This window comes from Suncus etruscus, chromosome 4 (genome assembly GCF_024139225.1).
Source record: "Suncus etruscus isolate mSunEtr1 chromosome 4, mSunEtr1.pri.cur, whole genome shotgun sequence".
Lineage (NCBI taxonomy): Eukaryota > Metazoa > Chordata > Mammalia > Eulipotyphla > Soricidae > Suncus > Suncus etruscus.
This window is the reverse complement of record NC_064851.1, coordinates 69,677,501-69,697,528: the sequence shown is the minus strand read 5'-3', so window position 1 is coordinate 69,697,528 and position 20,028 is coordinate 69,677,501. Positions and strand designations below refer to the sequence as shown.

At 34.3% G+C, this 20,028-nt stretch overlaps 1 protein-coding gene, 1 non-coding gene and 1 pseudogene across 2 annotated transcripts; 1 reads left to right on the top strand and 2 right to left on the bottom strand.

Annotated features, from left to right (window-relative positions):
* Positions 1–3,550: 3,550 nt before the first annotated feature.
* LOC126008367 (U6 spliceosomal RNA) lies at positions 3,551–3,657 on the bottom strand. The gene has a single exon (XR_007495701.1). It is a non-coding gene; the product is annotated as a U6 spliceosomal RNA (small nuclear RNA).
* A 4,901-nt stretch (positions 3,658–8,558) lies between these two features.
* LOC126007105 (ubiquitin-conjugating enzyme E2 variant 2-like) lies at positions 8,559–8,986 on the top strand (annotated as a pseudogene).
* Positions 8,987–11,104: 2,118 nt separating this feature from the next.
* LOC126007104 (phosphatidylglycerophosphatase and protein-tyrosine phosphatase 1-like) lies at positions 11,105–11,758 on the bottom strand. Its single transcript, XM_049772601.1, has one exon. It carries the CDS (start codon positions 11,756–11,758, stop codon positions 11,105–11,107), a length of 654 nt encoding a protein of 217 aa, XP_049628558.1.
* Positions 11,759–20,028: the final 8,270 nt, after the last annotated feature.

Below are 20,028 nucleotides of genomic sequence, written 5' to 3'. Positions count from 1 at the left end.
TTAATGATCTCTAAGGACACAAATACTGCAGTGATCTCTTTTTTTGACCTATTCCAAAGCTTATTTAACTTAATACTTTTCCTTGAGTTGAGCCAAATTCTCTTGATTGCATTAACGATAGCACCCAAAGGTATCATCTCAGTTTTTAATCCAAATAAAGCAAAACTATTCATTTCTTCTCAAAATATATATTTTCTCATTTTTAAATAAACTTGAATTTCTATTCAAGATACATCTTGCTCCTGCACACTGAAAGAAAATTAGAGGGGTGCCAAGAAACAAGGATGGACAATTCCTGGATACACAAAAAATATCTTGTATTTTTTCATAAAGGCTACATTCTTGCCTCGAGCTCACTGTGATTGATAAAACCCTAGGAAATTGGCTGCATTTGTGTGGATTTTCTCCATCCTGAAGCTGTCAGACTTTGTTTTAGTTCCTAAGTGAACTGTTTTGCAATGGGATCCATAAACCATTCTTAATATAACAAGAAAACTCTGGAGGTGTTATGTGACTTGGCTAATTTGATGTCATTAGCAGATGTGATGAAATCTCAATTTCTTAATATAGGTCAGATCTATTCAGTAAAATTGGCCATTGAGCGACTCCTTAGAAGTAATTCCTTTTGTGTGATTTTCCAACTTATCATTGTGTTCACCATCACTAGCTTGATCTTTTTAGCTTGTATACAAGACTGTGAGAAGCTAAAGTAAGTAGTGATGATAAAGAGGAATCTAAAACCTCATTAAAATCTGTCAGGATATGCCTATTATTTCTCCTTGGTCTAAATGCACCTCACTTCTAGTGTAGCACGAATGCAATATTTTATACCATGACAGTGCTCAAAGAGCCATGTCCCTCACACCAAATACTTTGTGTTTATTTACATTCTGAGTGGATTGTTGGATCAATTTTTAATAATTTAAAAACCCTTACTATAATTTTTTAATGATGCACAAGTTTTGAAAAAAAAACTTTGTAAAAGGTTCTATACATTACAGAAAGACTAAGACATTTATAAAACAGAGGATGAATTTGTGGTTGAAAGTTTAAAGTGATAAATTACAACCACAAAAATCCCACATGTTAAGGAAGACTGTTCTTTTTGGAAAAGAAAAAGCACTACAGAAGATTACATCTAAAGTTTTCCCAAAGGCTTCAGCCCTGAAAATTGGAAAAAGACCAAACTCTGGAAACTGTTAAGATTTTTTTTTAAGGATTAGGCCTAAAAGCAGGCTGAGGGATAACAACTCTAAACTGAGAGATGGATTGTGCCCAATTGATATCAGATGTCTAAAGTTAAATACCAAATAATCTTTTCATTTTGCTTTTCATGATAGTGACAGGCAAATCAGAATCTATTTTTGATACTCTTTCATGGAAAATACTAGAGAATCATTCCTGTCTTTGTACATTTAGCATTTATGACAGGTCATATTTTCTTGGAAAGCCATAGGGAATGAAAATATACTAATACCGGAAATGGCATAAATGACCAATAGAGACGTTACAGTACCAAAATTGTATCTTTAATTTTGAGAATCTTCCAAAGAAAAAAATAAATATAATAATAATTAATAGTAATAATATAATCCTTCATTGATGCACATTTTTATTTGAAAAGAAAATTTATTTTGCTTATAATAAAATTGCTGAATTTATTATATTAACTAATAAAAAGATAGGAAAATATACAAAAAAACAAAGCGAAAAATAACTCAGCAGTCTTCCATTCAGATAATGTCTGAAGGCATATTTTCATCTCTGTATACATTAACACTTGAAAATTAAGTTTCTAGTTATGTTTAGAATAATTTTGTTACATACTGTGCAACTTGAAATTTCATTATGTTTTTTTATGATATAATATATATTTTCATAAAGTGTATAAAATTCTTTTGACTGTACATTGACTTAGATTAATAAAAATTTAAGTTGTCTTCAATGTTTTGGTACTATAAAAATTGACTTCAAAGTAACTATTGGCAAATACTTGTAACTGAATCTTTAAGTAAATTTTATTAGATATGAAATTTATGGGATAAGGGACTGGTGATTAAAACGTTTTTTACTTACTACATAACTGCTCTCCAGAAGAGCTTTGTTACTCTAAAAAATGCATGACTAAGATCATTTATTTTTAGCACTAATTTTATTGTTGGCAAACATCAGGTGTCATCAATTATTTTATAATTATCAACTTTATGATGAAAGAACACATTTATTTACTATATATTTTATTAATGGTAAATTAAAATATTAATTTACATTTTTAATTTCATATCAAATGTGAATAAATTATAGTTGCCTTAACTTTGATTTGAAGAATACATTTTCAAATTTATATTAGAAATTGTCCATTCTGGGGCTAAATCAGTAGCACAGCAGGTGTTGCGTTGCCTTGCACACAGCCCACCTGGGTTCAATCTCTGGCATTCTATATGATGTCGGAAGCCTGCCAGGGATGATTTCTGAGCACAAAGCCAGGAGTAGCCTCTTAAAGCCACTGAGTGTGGCTCAAAAAAAAAAAGCAAAACAAAAAAGAAATTGTATATTCTGTCTACCATATTTAGCTTAAATTTTTTTCTGAGTGATAAAAGTAATTTTTATACAGTTTTGCTTTCTAATTGTACAAAATTTTCAATGCAATCAAAATTATATAAAGTCAATTTTATGCTTATTTTCATGGTATGATAAACAGAAAAATTCTGGACTGAATAATGGTATTTTTTCATTTAATTGTTAAATTTTTATTTAAGTTATGGTAGAATGGATTTTTTATGAGAAGAGAGATAGGATTGAGATTTACTTTTAAATTAAGTTCAGAGAGACAGTAGAGTGGGGAGGGAGTTTGCTTTGCATCAGCCTTCCTGGTTTTGATTTGTGGCCTCCAATTTAGTCCCCAGTACCAGGAGTGAACCTTGAGTACAGAGACAGGAGGAGTAAGCCGTGAACCTCATGGGGTCTGGCCCCAAAACAAACAAAATTTGTTAAGTTAAAAAACTACACAGATGTCCCATATATTTTAGAGAAAAATCAATGATTTACTCAGTTATTAAAAACACCATTTCATTATATGCAAAATTGTTTTGTGCATGGTAATTTTTCTGTAGTCTCTCTAGCTCAGTTTATGTATTTCCTTCAATAATATATGCTTTAATTATAGTTTCTTGATATTTTGATATCTACGTAAAATCTACATGCAAAAATATGAAACTTCAATTCTACATGAACTATTGAAACATTTATTCAAGATGTAAAATATTTTCAACTCTTACTTGAATAAATAGGAGACTTTCACCATCCCTAATGTTTTTTTTTCCTTTGTCCCCCAAAATATTTTTTTTATTCTTGCATTACATTTGTGTTTCCAATTGTGAATAAAAAATGCTTAGAAAGTGGTTATAAAACAGCATGAGTGACCGGCGTTGTGGGCTCGCTCCCAGCATCCCCTCAGCAGCCTGAGACGTCTCAGGACTAGTGTCAGGACACATCGGGCCACCTAGGCTCAGTCGGGCTCCTCACTCTCAGAATCTACTACTGGGAGCCAAAAAATATGGAACGCTTCACGAATTTGCGTGTCATCCTTGCGCAGAGGCCATGCCAATCTTCTCTGTATAGTTCCAATTTTAGTATATGTGCTGCCGAAGCGAGCACATCCCTAATGTTTTTTTTAATATCAATTTAGCTAAGTCAAATTATATTCCCCAGGATATGTTAAATTGCATCACCAAAGAACTCATTGGAAAATATGCAAAGGTAAAACAGAGGTAATTTTGTCACTAATGAACTTGATTTATTTTATATAAATAAAAAATATATATATTTTATAGAATACTAGAGAATCATTCCTGTCTTTGTACATTTAGCATTTATGACAGGTCATATTTTCTTGGAAAGCCATAGGGAATGAAAATATACTAATACTAAACAGAATATATATATTTTATAAAATATATATATTATAAAATATATATAGCTGGGCCTATATATATCTCTTCTACCTTCTCTTGAATCCACTTTTAACTTCTCTAGCTCTTGCATGACTCCTTCAAAGTCAAAAAGGGCGATTACTTTTGTAGGATATTAAGTACTAAGATATGAGATGGACAAAACTGGATAAAGAAAGTTGGTCATCCAATGCACCAAAAGTAAAGGGGCACTTGCTCTGATTCTCGCAATTACCAACTTTCACAAATGCCAAATAATATTTGCTTAAAATTACATCTTAGGGGCTAGAGATAGTACAGCAGGTAGGCTGCTTGCCTTGCACACAGCTGGCCTGCGTTCAATCCCCAACACCAATATGTACTCCATATACATTTATATGTAGATGGATACATGTATCCCATCCACATGTATTCCAAGCTCTATCAAATGTGATCCCTCAGAGCAGAGCCAAGAGTAATTCCTGAACATCACCAGGTGTGACTCAAAACAAACAAACCAAAAACTTGAGGCAAAGTTGAATGACTCAAATATATATTAAAATTATATAAAAATATAAACCAAAGATTATATAACCTAACTCACAAAATTAAAAGAAATACAAATTCCAATTGTTAATTGTAAAATTAATTAGAAAAAAATCAATCACAACTAAAAATTACTTTCTGAAGTCTATGTTTCTTCCTCCTTTAATAATCTCAATTTCTCTTCTAAGACCAAGATATAAGAGATGCTTTGTTTTGATACCAAGAATAACAATTACCCAGAAAGATAGGACATGGATAAAATTTTTTGACTCAAGGTAAGAGTCTAAGTATCTAAAAAATTAATATAGATGCCAATAAAGAAGGCACAACGGAAATCCATGCTTTAAACAGAAGAATATAGTAAAATAAAAAATCAAATAAAATTCATTGGTGAACTGGCCGAATCAGGTATTTTGGGAAGGGGAGCACAAATATAGGTGAAAATGATTTAAGTGAAGTGAAGGCCATATGGTAGAGCTAGAAGTTTCATGGAAGCTAGGATCCAAGCAAGAAAAATAACAAAGAATCTTTTTTAGATATAATTCCTCTTACTGCTTATCTAACAAGCACTGACCACAAAAAGAGGACCGATAGTGGACAAATTGCCCAAATTTCAGGTCTGATTTCCCCCCAAAGATCAAAATAATCTGTACAATGCATATGCAGCTTACTTCTCACACAAACCGATTAATAATTACAGCTGGAAACCTCATAGTCAGCTGCTCTACTCAAGTATATAAATGAAAAACTAAAGCACAGAAGTGAATAAAGGTCAGAAATATGAAATAAAACCAATACTATTTAAGTATTACAAATAAGTTTCCCCTACTAGAAAAGTGATAGTATAGAAATAAGTATTAACCTACCTAATGAGTAATATCTACAGCAACATAATAATAGTAGTGAATTTTAATACCCCACTTACAGAAGTGAACAAGTTAACCAAGCAGACAATGAAAATGACCTTGAATGACAAATTAGAAGGATTGAGTAGTATTTTCAAAGCATTCCACCTTAAAACATCAGAAAACACATTATTTTAAAGTGTTCATAGAACATTGTCAAGAATTTAAAAAAAATTAATTAATGAGAATCGCAATCACATCAAGTATCTTTTCAAATCATGATATGTAATTAAAAATTAACAAAAAAATATTGTGAAAAATAAACAGCATGCTACTGAACAATTATTATGCTATGGAAGAAATGAGGTAGCTTTTAAATAACCGTAGATGATTAAAAATTAATACACAAATTATTAGAATTTATGGAAAATAGCAAAATTAGTACTAAGATTCTTGGTAGTGATAAGCAAAAAATAAAGAGGGAATCTAATAAAGATATAGGTCTACCTTAAGAAACAAAAACAAATACAAATAAAATTCACTTCAGATGAAACAGAACTAGGAAAAAAACCTAAAATAGTGGATGAGGGTAAATAAGATTCTGAGCAAAGTTAGATGAAATCAGTATCAAAAGCAAGCCAAAATATCAATGCAACCAAATAACTGGTTCTTTGAAAAGATTATCAAAGTATAAAGGTTTTTGGTCAGAATTACAGTTAATGAGAAAACATAAATAATCTGAAACAAAAAATAAATTACAACCATTATAAAATAAATTTAAATAATTACAATAATATTATGATCTGGCATAAAGTAGCAAATTGAACAATCCTCTCTCTTCTCTTCTCTCTCTCTCTCTCTCCTCTCTCTCCTCTCTCTCCTCTCTCTCTCTCTCTCCTCTCTCTCTCCTCTCCTCTCTCCTCTCCTCTCTCCTCTCTCCTCTCCTCTCCTCTCCTCTCTCCTCTCCTCTCTCTCCTCTCCCCTCTCTCCTCTCCCCTCTCTCCTCTCCCCTCTATCCTCTCCCCTCTCTCCTCTCCCCTCTCTCCTCTCCCCTCTCTCCTCTCCCCTCTCTCCTCTCCCCTCTCCCCTCTCTCCTCTCTCCCCTCTCTCTGTCTCCCCTCTCTCTCTCCCCCCTCTCTCTCTCCCCTCTCTCTCTCCCCTCTCTCTCTCCCCTCTCTCTCTCCCCTCTCCCTCTCCCCCCTCACTCTCTCCCCTCTCCCTCTCTCCCCCCCCTCTCTCTCCCCCCTCCCTCTCTCCCCCCCTCTCTCTCTCCCCTCTCTCTCTCTCCCCTCTCTCTCTCTCCCCTCTCTCTCTCCCCTCTCTCTCTCCCCTCTCTCTCTCCCCTCCCTCTCTCTCTTCTCTCTCTCTCTCTCTCTCTCTCTCTCTCTCTCTCTCTCTCTCTCTCTCTCTCTCTCTCTCTCTCTCTCTCTCTCTCTCTCTCTCTCTCTCTCGTTTTTGGGCCACACCCGGTGATGTTCAGGGGTTACTCCTGGCTATGCGCTCAGAAGTTGCTCCTGGTTTGGGGGACCATATGGGACGCCGGGGGATCGAACCGTGGTCCATCCTAGGCTAGCGCTGGCAAGGCAATACCTTACCTCTAGCGCCACCGTGCCAGCCCCTAAATTGAACAATCTCACTGAAATGGACAAATTACTAGAAATATACATTACACGAATGAATTAGGAATAAATTAAAAAAATCTAAATACTTTCATCATGAGTAACAAATTTGAAATAATAACCAAAACTCTACAAAATACATTCTACGATCAGAATACTATACTAGCAATTTCTTTAAAAATTTTAAAGAAAAATTTAATATCTATCTACAAAATTTTAAAGGAGGGAAAATTGAAAAAATAGGGAAAGTTCTATGAAGCTATTATTACCCTGATTGTGAAATCAGCCAAAGATATTACAGAAAAAGAAACTATATACCAACATAATTATGAAAATGTCTACATATTATCAAAAATCCAAACAAAAAATAATTAAAATCATCAAATACATGATCAAATTAAATTTCTGGAACCTGAGTGTAGCTCAAATTTTGTAAACTAATAAATGTGATTAACCACCTAACAAAAACAACAAAAACATAAATTTCAATTAATAAAATAAAAATATTTAACAAGATTTGTCATAATTTAATGATAGAACTCTTCAAAAAATAGAAATATATATATTTATACTCCATGTAATGGAAGTTATTATATGTGACAAACTCATAGGTAGCATCATATTCAATGTGAGAAAGATAAAAAAATGTTTCTTAAAATCCAGAACAAGTATATTCTATTTCATCACTACTAATTCATAGAATTATAAGTCTATCAGGAACATTTAGACAAAAAGAGAAATAAAATGATCTAAATTGTAAAAGGATAAGTTAAAGTATCATTGTTTTCTGAAAATAACAAAGAATCCAATAAAAGCTCTTATAAATCATAAATTAATAAAGTAGCAATCTACAAAATTAATGAACAATTTATTGTGTTTCTTTGCTAATAATGAATTGGCAGAAAAAAAATTTAGGGAACCATTCACACCTAAAATCACATGGAAAAAATAGCCCTTTATTATAAATAAATCTAGCTAAAGAAGTAAAAAAAAATTATATAAAATAAGACTGCAAGTTGTTGAAAAAAATAAGACACACAAATAGAGGAAAGCATGTGATGAACTCTGAAAGACTAAACATCATCAGAATGCTGCCATAGCCAATAACATGCTGATTCAATAGCCTCCATATATATATATATATACACACACACACACACACACACACACACACACACACAGTGTTGTTTATAGAAACAGGAACAAAAATTATAAAAGTTATTTGAACCACTTAAGACATAACACAGACTTAGCACTTGTCTAAAAACCAAAATGTTATTTAACTCCCAATTTCAAACTACACTACAAAGTGATGATAATTAAAGCAACATGGACTTGGAATGAAAACAGACACAGATCAATGGAATAGAATTATACCCAGAAGTAAAGCAACACAAATATAGATATCTCATTTATGACAAAAGGGACAAAATCTTGCAATAAAATAATGGAAATCTCTCAAATAAAGGATCCTGAGAAATTATACATACATGCAAAAAATTTTAAACTATACCACTAATACCATATACAAAAATCACTTTTAAGTGAATCTAAGACATGGTTTTAGAAATTGAAACTTTTTTTTTAATATCTAAAACTGGCCTCAGGCTGCAGGAGAGATGGCAGTCTCCTCAGGAGTTAAGGTTCTTTATAATTTTCACTTGTTTGAAGAACTTGAAGGACAAAAGAAGTAGGCAATGGCACAGTTAGCTGGGGCCTTGAAGATGATGAATATATGACACATACAAGCATGTTATTAGGCCAGTAAGGAGGAATTATGAAAACAGAATATATAGACTAAAAGTAGAATGTGAACCAAAATACCCAGAAGCTCCTCCATCAGTTAGATTTGTAACCAAAATTAATATTAATGGAATACATTATTCCAGTGGAATGGTAAATGCATCCACAGAGCATACCACCAGTGTTATCAAAATGGCAAGATTCATATAGCATTGAACTTGTACTTCAAGAGCTAAGCTGTCTTATGATGTCCAAAGAAAATATGAAGCTTTCACAGCCACCTAAAAAAACATACAAAGATGAATTTTTTTTTTTTTTTTGGTTTTTGGGTCACACTTGGCAGCGCTCAGGGGTTATTCCTGGCTCTATGCTCAGAAGTCATCCCTGGCAGGCTCAGGGGACTATATGGGATGCCAGGATTCAAACCACCGTCCTTCTGCATGAAAAGCAAACACTTTACCTCCATGCTATCTCTTCAGCCCCCAATGATGGGTTTTAATAAATTTAAAACTTGTTTTAAACTTATCTAAAGCAAACTTGTTTTAAATCAACAACTTTCTACTATTCATGTTCATGTCTTGATTAAATATCACAATGCAAAATATGCACTCATTAAGCAAAAAAATTCCAGCTGACAAAACATAATCTGATCATTTATAAGAATGTAAGTATTGGGGCCGGAGAGATAGCATGGAGGTAAGGCATTTGCCTTTCATGCAGAAGGTCATCAGTTCGAATCCCGGCGTCCCATATGGTCCCCCGTGCTTGCCAGGAGCAATTTCTGAGCATGGAGCCAGGAGTAACCCCTGAGCACAGCCGGGTGAGACCCAAAAACCAAAAAAAAAAAAAAAAAAAAAAAAGAATGTAAGTACACACAAACTGTTCTCAGGTAACAGAGGAAAGATGCAGCACATTTTTTTCTTCTTGTTAAGACACTATCATATAGGCATAAATCTGAGTGCTCAAAAATAGGTTCATGGTTTATAAGACAGATAAGTGTCAAATGGCTGTGACAGCATGTATGTTTCTGAAAAGTTAATCACTCCAGAAGAAAACCAGAAGTGGCATAATTTATCCATCTTAGTGAAATTTAAGTTTAAATCATCCTAAATATCAGGTAAAATCAATATTGTTGGGGCTGGAGTAGTGGCACAGAGCGGTAAGGCATCTGCCTTGAGTGTACTAACCTAGGACAGACGGCAGTTCAATCCCCCGGCGTCCCATATGCTCTCTCAAGCCATGAGCAATTTCTGAGTGCCCAGCCAGGAGTAACACCTGAGCATCACCAGGTGTGGCCCCCCAAAAAACAAACAAACAAACAAAAAGAATATTGTCACAAATTGTGTTGTTTTAAAGCAGTGTGGGTGCTGATAAGAAGTAATATCAAAAGGAAGATCAGATTATATTGATACCTGTATTTATAATTTTTAATGCTATGGGAAGGTAAATAACTTTATGTTAAAAGTGGTTCTTATGTGTTACAACATAGTTAATATTTTTTTCAGTCTAACAAACCATGCACATAAATTTAAGTGGTCAACAAGAAGGTAATAGGTATACTGCTAAGTGGTTTTAAGATTGAAGTTAAGATTGAAATGAAATAAAATGTTGAACATATTCTTAGGGAAAATATTTGAAACTATCAAATACACATAAGAAAATGTGTAATGTGCTTCTTGATAAAACACACTTAAGAGATGTGTTTGGGGATTTGACCCCAGTGGCAGGGGAAACAGATTGAGGATTAGCAAATGGATTGACATAAAATTTTAAAAAAATTCTATAAAATGAAATAAAGTCATCACAACAGAAAGATACTGTACTAAATGAGAAGGCATCTGCACATCCTACATCCAAAAAAGTGTTTCATGTCCAAAATATACAGCAAACTAATAAGGTTTTTTAAATGGGCAGAGGATATGAATAGGCAGTTCTATAGTCAATAAGAAAATGAAAAGATAGTCATTTTTCCTCTTCAAACAAAAAAAATAGCATTCATAACTTGAGACAGTATCCTGTTCCCAAATGTCAAGAAACAACTGCTGAAATATTATCTCCGAATAGATAAGGGAGCCTCATATAAGCAGAGGCACCCTCATGATCATGGAAAGGGAAATTCAAATATTGGTGGGAATGGAAATTAGTAAGGCCATTATGAAAAACAGACTAGACAGAGACTGGTCGTATGATTTAAAATGTAAACGCCATGCCATCTAGTTTTCTCAAATCCCATACTATCTAGTTATTACAATTCTAGATTTTTTTTTACCCTCCTCTCCCAACAACACAAAACAACCATTTGAAGAGATGTACTTTTCGTTTTTTGTTTGTTTGATTTTGAGGGTGATTTTTTTTTTCTATCCGCACAACAGGAAAATGAAACAAGACCAAGGGAGCAAAAACTCTTCATTACTTAGCACATTCATGCTACAAGTTGACGCTCTATTCCCTTCGGTCCTATTAGATTTCTGTAGAAAGGAGGTTTATCAGGCATCTTCTCATCTCCTTTCCCTGAAGTGACTTCCTTGTGGAACTGGTGGAGAACTGCCAGCTGGCCAGCCCTGATGAGGACGTGTGAGCGGATGCAGGTGATGACCTCTACGGCTTCCTCGGGGCTCCAGCTGTAGGCCTGGATCAGATAGGCCGCTACCATGGTAGCACTCCTGGAGCGCCCAGCCTTACAGTGCACATAGACACTCTGGCCCTGGGCCCGGTACTTGAGTGCAAACTGGACCCCTTGGTGGAGATGGGCCAGGCTGGGGATGCCAGTCATGTCCACGGTGCTGAGGCGCAGTTGTTCGACCCCGACTCGTTTCCATTCCTTGTAGGAGTTGCACAGAAACCTCGTCTCGTATTCCTCATTCATGGTGATCACGGCGCGGACGTTCTCCACCTGCACCAACAGATGTGTCATACTCCGCAACGGCAGCGCGCCCAGCAACACGGTGGAGTCGATGCGGTGGTACCATTTGTAGTGCGCCCGGCCCGGCATCTTATTCCGCAGCACCGTGTAGAGGAGCGTCGGGTAGAAGAGCACCCGGGCCAGGCAAGCCTCCAGCAAGCCACAGGCCGCCATGCCATCCCACTCAAACCGGCGCAGCCCAGCAAAGCATCCTGCCAGGTGGAAAGACTTGAGGAACCAGGTGGGTTTGTCCCTAGTCAGCCGCCCATGAAGGGGCCCGGGGGCGCCCACTCCACGCTGACCCTCCCTAGGCCAGCCCCCGGGGAAGAACGGCTAAAGGATGGGGGTGGGGGTAGGGCAGCAATCGGGTTCTGGACGAAGGGGGGCCTCCACGAGGGACCTGAGTTTCCAGGCTTGAGAAGCATGAAGTGGCCAGAGTCAGAGGCCTGCCTGAGCCTCTTTCAAGTCTGAAACTAGAACCGCAGCCCAGGGGTGCCCTGCACTGTTGTTTATATTTATAGCAGTTTTATTATAGCTCTGAACAAACAGAACAGCAAACTTACCCCCCCCCCCACTGACTGCAAAGGAGATAAAGAAATGGTTTACATTTGTTGTACAGTGTAATAATAGTTGGCCATACAGAGAGACAATCCCGGCATCTAGAACAACAGCCTAAGACTAGGAGATGTTCTGCTTAGTGAAAAAATAACTTTAATTTCATTTGTATGTGGTATGTAGATAAACAGATGAACTAAATAAAATAAAAATAAAGGTCTGAATAATAAACCCATTAGCGGGAACCAGAAGGGAAGGGTAGGATCTTAAAATAAGGACAAAGGGACACTTATTTTCATTGATGTACACCTGAGACATAATTTCACAATGCAATTACACTTTGAGATAAATAGCAATTAAATTATAACACATTAATAAATAAAATTTAATATTTTAAGAACAAGTTCTATGGTTTCCAACATGTGGCTATTTTGACTTATAAAATTAGTGATTTCATGTGAGTCATTGAATATAAAGAAGCATTTGTATCTATTTGGAAAAATTAGTGTGTAAAAGAGAAGTATAAAGGTTATAAATATTAAAAACTATACAACAAATTGTAAAAGTGATTTTTCTTAAGGCTCACTCAAATTAGTCAGAGGGAAATACAACAAAAGGTCAATAATAGGTCTATTAAATGCCTTGAAAAGATAAATCACAGACCAAAGGTATCTTTCATACTTGAATGAGCATGCTATTTATGAAATAAGAATTTCCAGAAAAATAAAAATACGAACCGAAGAGACTATCTGTGAAAAAGACGATGGATGAAGAGAAAGATATATCATCATGTCCTGTGAAAATAGCAATAAACACTGATCATAAAAATCACTAAACACTGATCATATCTGAGACACAGACCTGATCCTCATTGGACCTAGTGTTCTTGCATTTCTTCATATATAGATTCCCATAAACAAGACTTGTAAGCCATACCTGTCTGAGTTTAATGTCTTGCAATTTGTCATAGAGCAATGGAAAATAAACTTGCTGAGAAGTCAGCAGGAAAAGTGACTTAAACCTATCTATGGGAGACTGCAGGGTTCTTTCTCGTGGATCTCCTTCATTCCAGCTGAGCAGGGACAGGTCTCTGATCTTGACACTCTTAGGGCACAGCTGTGGACTATATAGACTATAAAACCCCTGGGCTGCAGCTTAAAGTTGGCTCTTTTAACATCAGAGTTGTAGACTATTGTATTGGTCTACTAGACTCTAATTTGATGCCAATATTAGTGCCACAGGGAATTAATCAGATATTGCTTGCTTTTGCTGTTCATTTGGGCTCCATTTTCTTTTTATTATCCTGTATGGGAAGATAAGCTAACAGGTGCAGTAAAAACACTTATGGTCCTATTAGCTGTAGTGCTGCTGCTTTGGAAATGCTTAACTGCTTGACTGATCTCTAACCCATCCACCAACTGTCCCATAACTCAGAAATGAACATTTCAGTCTGTCTGAACAATGTTTTTCAATATGCCATTTATTATTGATGCTTTGAAGATATAAAGAAATAAATTTAAAAAAAAAGTAAACCTGTAATTTTTTATTTTGAAACAGCGCAATTGAATTTGTAACTATCATATATGTTTGCAGTAAGTGCTGATATACTGGATCATGTAATATTTCTAATACTACAGTATTTGTTAGTTTTATATAAAATCTAAATATTTGAGACTTATGTTATAGATTTGATTTATTAAAAATGTACGAGTTTGGGGCCTGAGAGATAACATGGAGGTAGGGCATTTGCCTTACATGCAGAAGGACAGTGGTTCAAATCCTGACATCCCATATGGTCCCCTGAGCCTGCTGGGAGTGATTTCTGAGCATAGAGCCAGGAGATACCCATGAGTGCTGCCGGGTCTGACCCCCCCCAAAAAAAGTACTAGTTTTTCTAAGTAGTATTTATAATTTTATTCAATTCATAAATCAGTAAAAATCTATATAAAATAATTTGAAAGTATTATTGTTTTCATAAAAGTAGTTCAGACATTACAGATCCTATATGGTGCATACATACAATTCTTTGATTCTGGCAGCATTTGGACTCCACTGATATTAATTAATTTATGCTGTCCATCCATACCTTCATGTTTTTATATTCCTCTTTTCTAATTTATAATCCATGGTCCACCACCAAAACTGATCCTCTGTTTCCATTTCCTTTGTCTACTTACATACTAATAACTTTCCTTTTTCTAATATTACTAACCGACCAGGCAAAAATCAGACCAAGAGTAACCCAGCTGCACCCTACTATTTGGATTTACACAAACTGTATACTCCTCAACTCTACAGTGAGCCTTTAGCATTGCTCAGCAATCCTAGAGAATTCACCCTAGATATGAGATAACTTTGTTTCAGATTTCAAATGTTGTTTTTTAATTATTTAATCACTGTGGCCACAAAATTGTTCATTGTTGGGTTTCATAGAATATGTACCACCCTTTGCCAGTGCACCTCACCTCCTCCTGGGGCAGACAATTCAATTCTCTCTCTCTCTCTCTCTCTCTCTCTCTCTCTCTCTCTCTCTCTCTCTCTCTCTCTCTCTCTCACACACACACACACACACACACACACATACACACACTCACACACATACACACACACACCTTTTTACCCTGTGGTTTGCACTATTGTTCATAAAGGGGTATCTTGCATGTCACTTTCTCCTCTTTCAGTCCTGAGTTCTTTTCCAAAGTGGTCAGTTCTATTTCTCCTCTTTCAGTCCTGAGATCTTTTCCAAAGTGGTCAGTTCTAATGATCATTGTCAGAATTGACTCTAACTTGGGAAATATTTCTCTTCTAATAGGATAAATTTGATATGAAATCATAATCTCTGGTCCACTCAGATTTCTACATATTTCCTAAATATCTAACACAGTTATGAGCACTTATCATTTAAATAGTCCATGTATGCTACATAGTTTACTATAAATATTATATAAGATTGGTATTTTATTAATAAAAGACAAATAATGTGGCAATAAAATAATTAATATCTTCCCAAACAAATGTCCTTTTACTGAAGTTATTAAAGCTAACAATGATTAAAATTAAATTTTATAGTCTGGTATTTCCCAGTTCAGATTTGACTGTAGAATGGACTCAATTATTAAATCACAAATAAATAAAATGTGTTATGTGTGATGAAGTAATAGTGCAAGTGTAGGACAATCTAAAAACTGTTGTAAAACATATTACCTCAAAAATACATTAAACTGTAAAAAAGAAAAAGAAAGTAGTTATTAGTAATATTAAGAAATTAGTAAACTTGAAAATAGCAATTAATGAAAAAGTTCAGAAAGAAGGGTCTAATGAAGTGGATAGTATAATCTGTCATATAATATTAACATCACTCCTCTTTCCATTTGGTTGTCCACCTGTCCCAAGAATTGAGTGGTAATGGATTCGGGTTACAAATCCCTGAGTTCTAAAGATACAAAGCAAGCTAAACTTTCTTCACAGACACATATAATCCATCTCCATTAGGGACAGTAATGCAAGCTGATGGCAGAGTAAATGTCAACAACCTGCACTCAAGATTTCAATCTGGAGGCTTCAGTGAAGCCAATTTCTCAGAATTATTCAATGTTGAATTCATACATAAGCTTGACCCAGCAATTCCATTTCTAGGAAATTATTCCACAGTAAGACTTACCCATACTAATTAAAGTATATGCAAAATATAATAACTGTAGCATTGTTTTTAATTGTAAAAATATAAAAGGAAATTTAATGTATTAATAAATGAGTAATTGAGTAGATTATTATGTCTGTGGGATTTTTAAAAAGAATAAGGCAGTTGTTTTGTACTAATAATTAAAAATCTTTCCAATACATTGGTATATTTTATCATCAGATGAAGGAATTTAAAACAAATGTACCAAATTGTTGACATTATGAACTTCTTGGGAGGGGAAAATTAGAAGAAAATGAATGAAGTGGACATTCAAATTTTCTAAATATTTTCTTTATGATTATTAGAATATATTTTTATAATTGTAAAATTGAGATTTGGTTTACAATGGTATCAAGTTTTGTTTTTGTGCACACAGTTCCAACACCATACCCTCCACCAAGTGTACTTCTTCCCTCTCCCATATTCCCAATTCCCCTCCTTCCTAAAAGCCCATTCCAATTCAATTGTGTAGTTGAGTTTTCTCTTTATATTATCTCTAGATTTTTGTTGATACCTTTAAGTCCCACATATGAAAGAGATAATTCTGTATCTATCCCTTTCCTGCTGATGGACTTCACTCTTCAGAATATTCTCTAATTTTATCCATATTGCTGCAAATTTCCTAACTCTTCTTTCTTCGAGCATAGTTTTCTGGTATGTATACATACCACAACTTCTTACTCCATTCATCTGCAGTTGGTATTTGGGTTATTTCCATTTTGTGGCTATTGTACTAAATGAGTGAATGAACATAGGTGTGCATACATTCTTTTGAATTAGTGCTTTTGAGTTTAGGTGATAGATGCAAAACAGTGTTATATAACCTATGCCTATTCTATAAACAGATCTCTATATTGTTTTCCATAGACTGAACCAGATGGCATTCCCACCAACAGTGAATGAAAGTTACTATCTCACAACAGTTCCACCAACAGTAGGTGTTACTAGATTTTTGGATACTGCCATTTTCACTGATAGGAATTCCCTACTGTGTTCCTACATAGCAGCAAGGGTAAGAAAGTTTCCTAGGTGTTTAATACAAGAAAAACTTTACCATGAGCTAATCATCTCTCAAAGACCTCAATTTTAAATCTCATTGAGTAACAGGTTTTAGGGGATATTTAATCCATAAAATGTCAGATTCTGGTTTAAATATACTAAATATATGAATATATATTAATTTAATGGACTTGGTAAGTTAGATACTTTGAGTAGATCAAATACAATAAACTAGAGACATTTCACAACCACCTTTATGCTAGATCTCCCAAGGAACTACTGTGGACTAGGGATGAACTGGCAGTTTGCTAAGAGCATCTATTTCACCGGCCCCACTGGACAATCAATGAGCTGTCCTGAGGCTGACTTATCTTTATATTCTGATATTGTAGGAACTCGTTCTTACTACCCAGTTCTCTGAAAGCCAGGGCTTTTATTTTTCTTCTAAAAATAGTCATAACTTTACCTAGCCCCTCATCCATTGAATTGTTTGAAACAGTATTCTATAAGATTATTTTGTTAGTCATTTGGCTCTGTTTTCCATAGTGAGAATATTTTACAATTCATTTTGTATTCCCTTTCCTCCATAGTGTCAAAGTGTCTTAGCATGCCTGTAGCATGGGACTCTACTAGGATAGTAGGCACCAAGTGTCTTAGAGGAAATTTCAACAATCAGCAGCTTGAACAGCTGCCACCTTTAATAGGAACAAAGTCTCCGTTGCATAGCTGAAGGCTGTTGGAAAAAAAAAATTTTAGTAGCTTTTTCTTTCAAGGATGTTGATATCAGTAAACCTGTCATTGTTTCAGTCTTTTTTCCATGATTTAGTATAATCAGAGCTAAGATATTTTATTCAATGGACATTGAAAAGTGATTGAGTACTCTGCACACAGGGCATACAATATATTTTTTAAACTCCATGTCTGTGCCTATATTATTGTGTTAGTTTTGATTTGCTGTTTTTCTTAGCTTTTATACATTAGTATCATTTTTTTCTCTTTTTCAAATAATAGGGCAGAACTAAACACAACCATTTGATACTTTAATTTCTTCAGCCGGTTCAAAATTCACTTCATTATATTATCTCCTCAGACTTAAACTTTAGAATAGGTCTCAATAATACAACTTTATGCTCTCAAAAGCATAATCTCATTCTAATTTTGTTTTTCTCTATTACTATACAAGTTTCCCCACAGTTTACTACTATTTTATTAACTTATTAAGTAGTATCATATAAACATTGATTAGTTCTAATAAATCATAAAATCTTTTACTTTTTTTATAAAAATTTATTAAATACAACAGAGCTTCCTTTATTACAGTGTTCAAAGTTTGACTCTAGTATTGCTTTTTACTTATTAAATTATAGTCTTGGGGTCATTATTTGTCCCACAGGATTGGTAATGTTCTAATTCTTAGGTTGTTTTCTAACTTCATGAGAATTTTCTAGACTCTGGATTAAATAAAATATGTTCTCTAACAATGAAGTTAATATTTTTTTCAAATACCATATTTTATATGTAATCATTAAACAAGGGGAAAGCTTACTTAATTTTTATATAAATAAAATTCAGAAACAGAAAACTCATTATAGAATTCAGAATTGTTTTTTAGAAACTCAGGCTCTAATCTATTTTTAATAGTCCTTCAAAAATTAAACATAGAATTACTCATGACCCAGCATTTTCACTTTTAATTATTCTCCCCAGATAAATAAACTCATACCCATATATAGAACTTCACATAAACATTTTAGCAGTATTATTTACAATAGACAGTAACCTAAATGATCACTGAAAAATAAGGAGAAAATTAAAATGTGGCCTTTCAAGATAATATAAGATTATTGAGCAATACAAAGGAATAACACATACTATATCATTAATGAACCTCAAACACTAGATTCTAAGTGAAAGAAGTTAAATCATGTAGGCTGACTCCATTTCCCTGAAATGCCCAGAAAAGTTATATGGAACTAGAAGATGGATTTATGACTGGCTAGAGTAGCAGTGGTAGGGATGGAGATAAAATATAAATGGACCCATAGGAACTAGTATAGTAACCTTGGGGTGGTGATAATGCAGCACTGGGCAGTCACTCAATGTCTTTTTAGTTTCTTTTTAGTTTTATTTCTTCCTTTCAGTTTTTCTTGTGAACCAAAATTGTTTTTGCTGAAAGAAATTTAGATAAACATAAAGGAAAAGAAAGGAGAGAGAGAAAGGGGGGGGAGAGGGCGAGAGACTCTATTCTTTATAGTCTACTATTTTCTAAGTATGACTTCACATTCAAGGACACTTCTAATATCAAAATAATTACTAAAGCTTCAAGCTTTATTTTATGTTCCAAGATAATTCTTGGCCTTTCAACGTTTTTCAAGAAACTTACACTTACGTCCCATTTCCTAGAATTGAAACATATAGTGACATATAGCTGGGTGAGAGTTGGAAGTAATAGTTTTTCACCAAAACCCTTTTTTCACACCTATTATTTAAAAGTGAAACCAGAAATTATAATTACCAAGTAATCACTGAGCCCTGTATAATGGGACCAGTTATTTCACTGTCCAGTGGAAGTGACCTTCCTATGACAATCAGAAAGACAAAATTATCTTAATCTGTTATATGTCCCCTCAAACCCAGGTAAGCAAGGATCTCAGAGACTAAAATCTCCAGTGCTTCAAAATCATCATTGAAGAAAAACATGTAACTTTAAATTTTAGTTTTTGATATATGTACATTTCTGTGTATGGAGTAGAAGATGGTCTTATACTATTACAGAAACATTAGATGACAATGGCAGTAGTTAAACATAGACATGAAGTTTCTCAAAAAATATAAGAAATGATTCTTGGGAAATAGTTAACATAGTATAGCACTATGTTGGAAATAACTGAAAGGGGAGTTTTGGAATAATTGGGGTAGGGATGTGACTTGGCAAAATTCTTAGTTTTATGATTTTTACATGAAGATGCCAAGTCAATGATGGACATATTTTTCAAAAATAATTTTTTGCACTATTGGATAAATCTATGCTAAAGCTTATATAAATATATTTGTAATAATTAGTATGCTTTCAAACCCAGAGACTTTAGCTTAATTCTCTATAAACTTTTAGATATTCTTCTCTCAATATATATCTGTATTCTTAATAGTTTATATAAAATAAGCATAAGTTGTCCTTACTTTAAATATTTTAAATAATTATATTTCA

Excerpts from the sequence above, each read along its gene's own strand:
- LOC126007104 (XM_049772601.1), bottom strand. The coding sequence starts at position 11,758 with ATGGCGGCCTGTGGCTTGCTGGAGGCTTGCCTGGCCCGGGTGCTCTTC.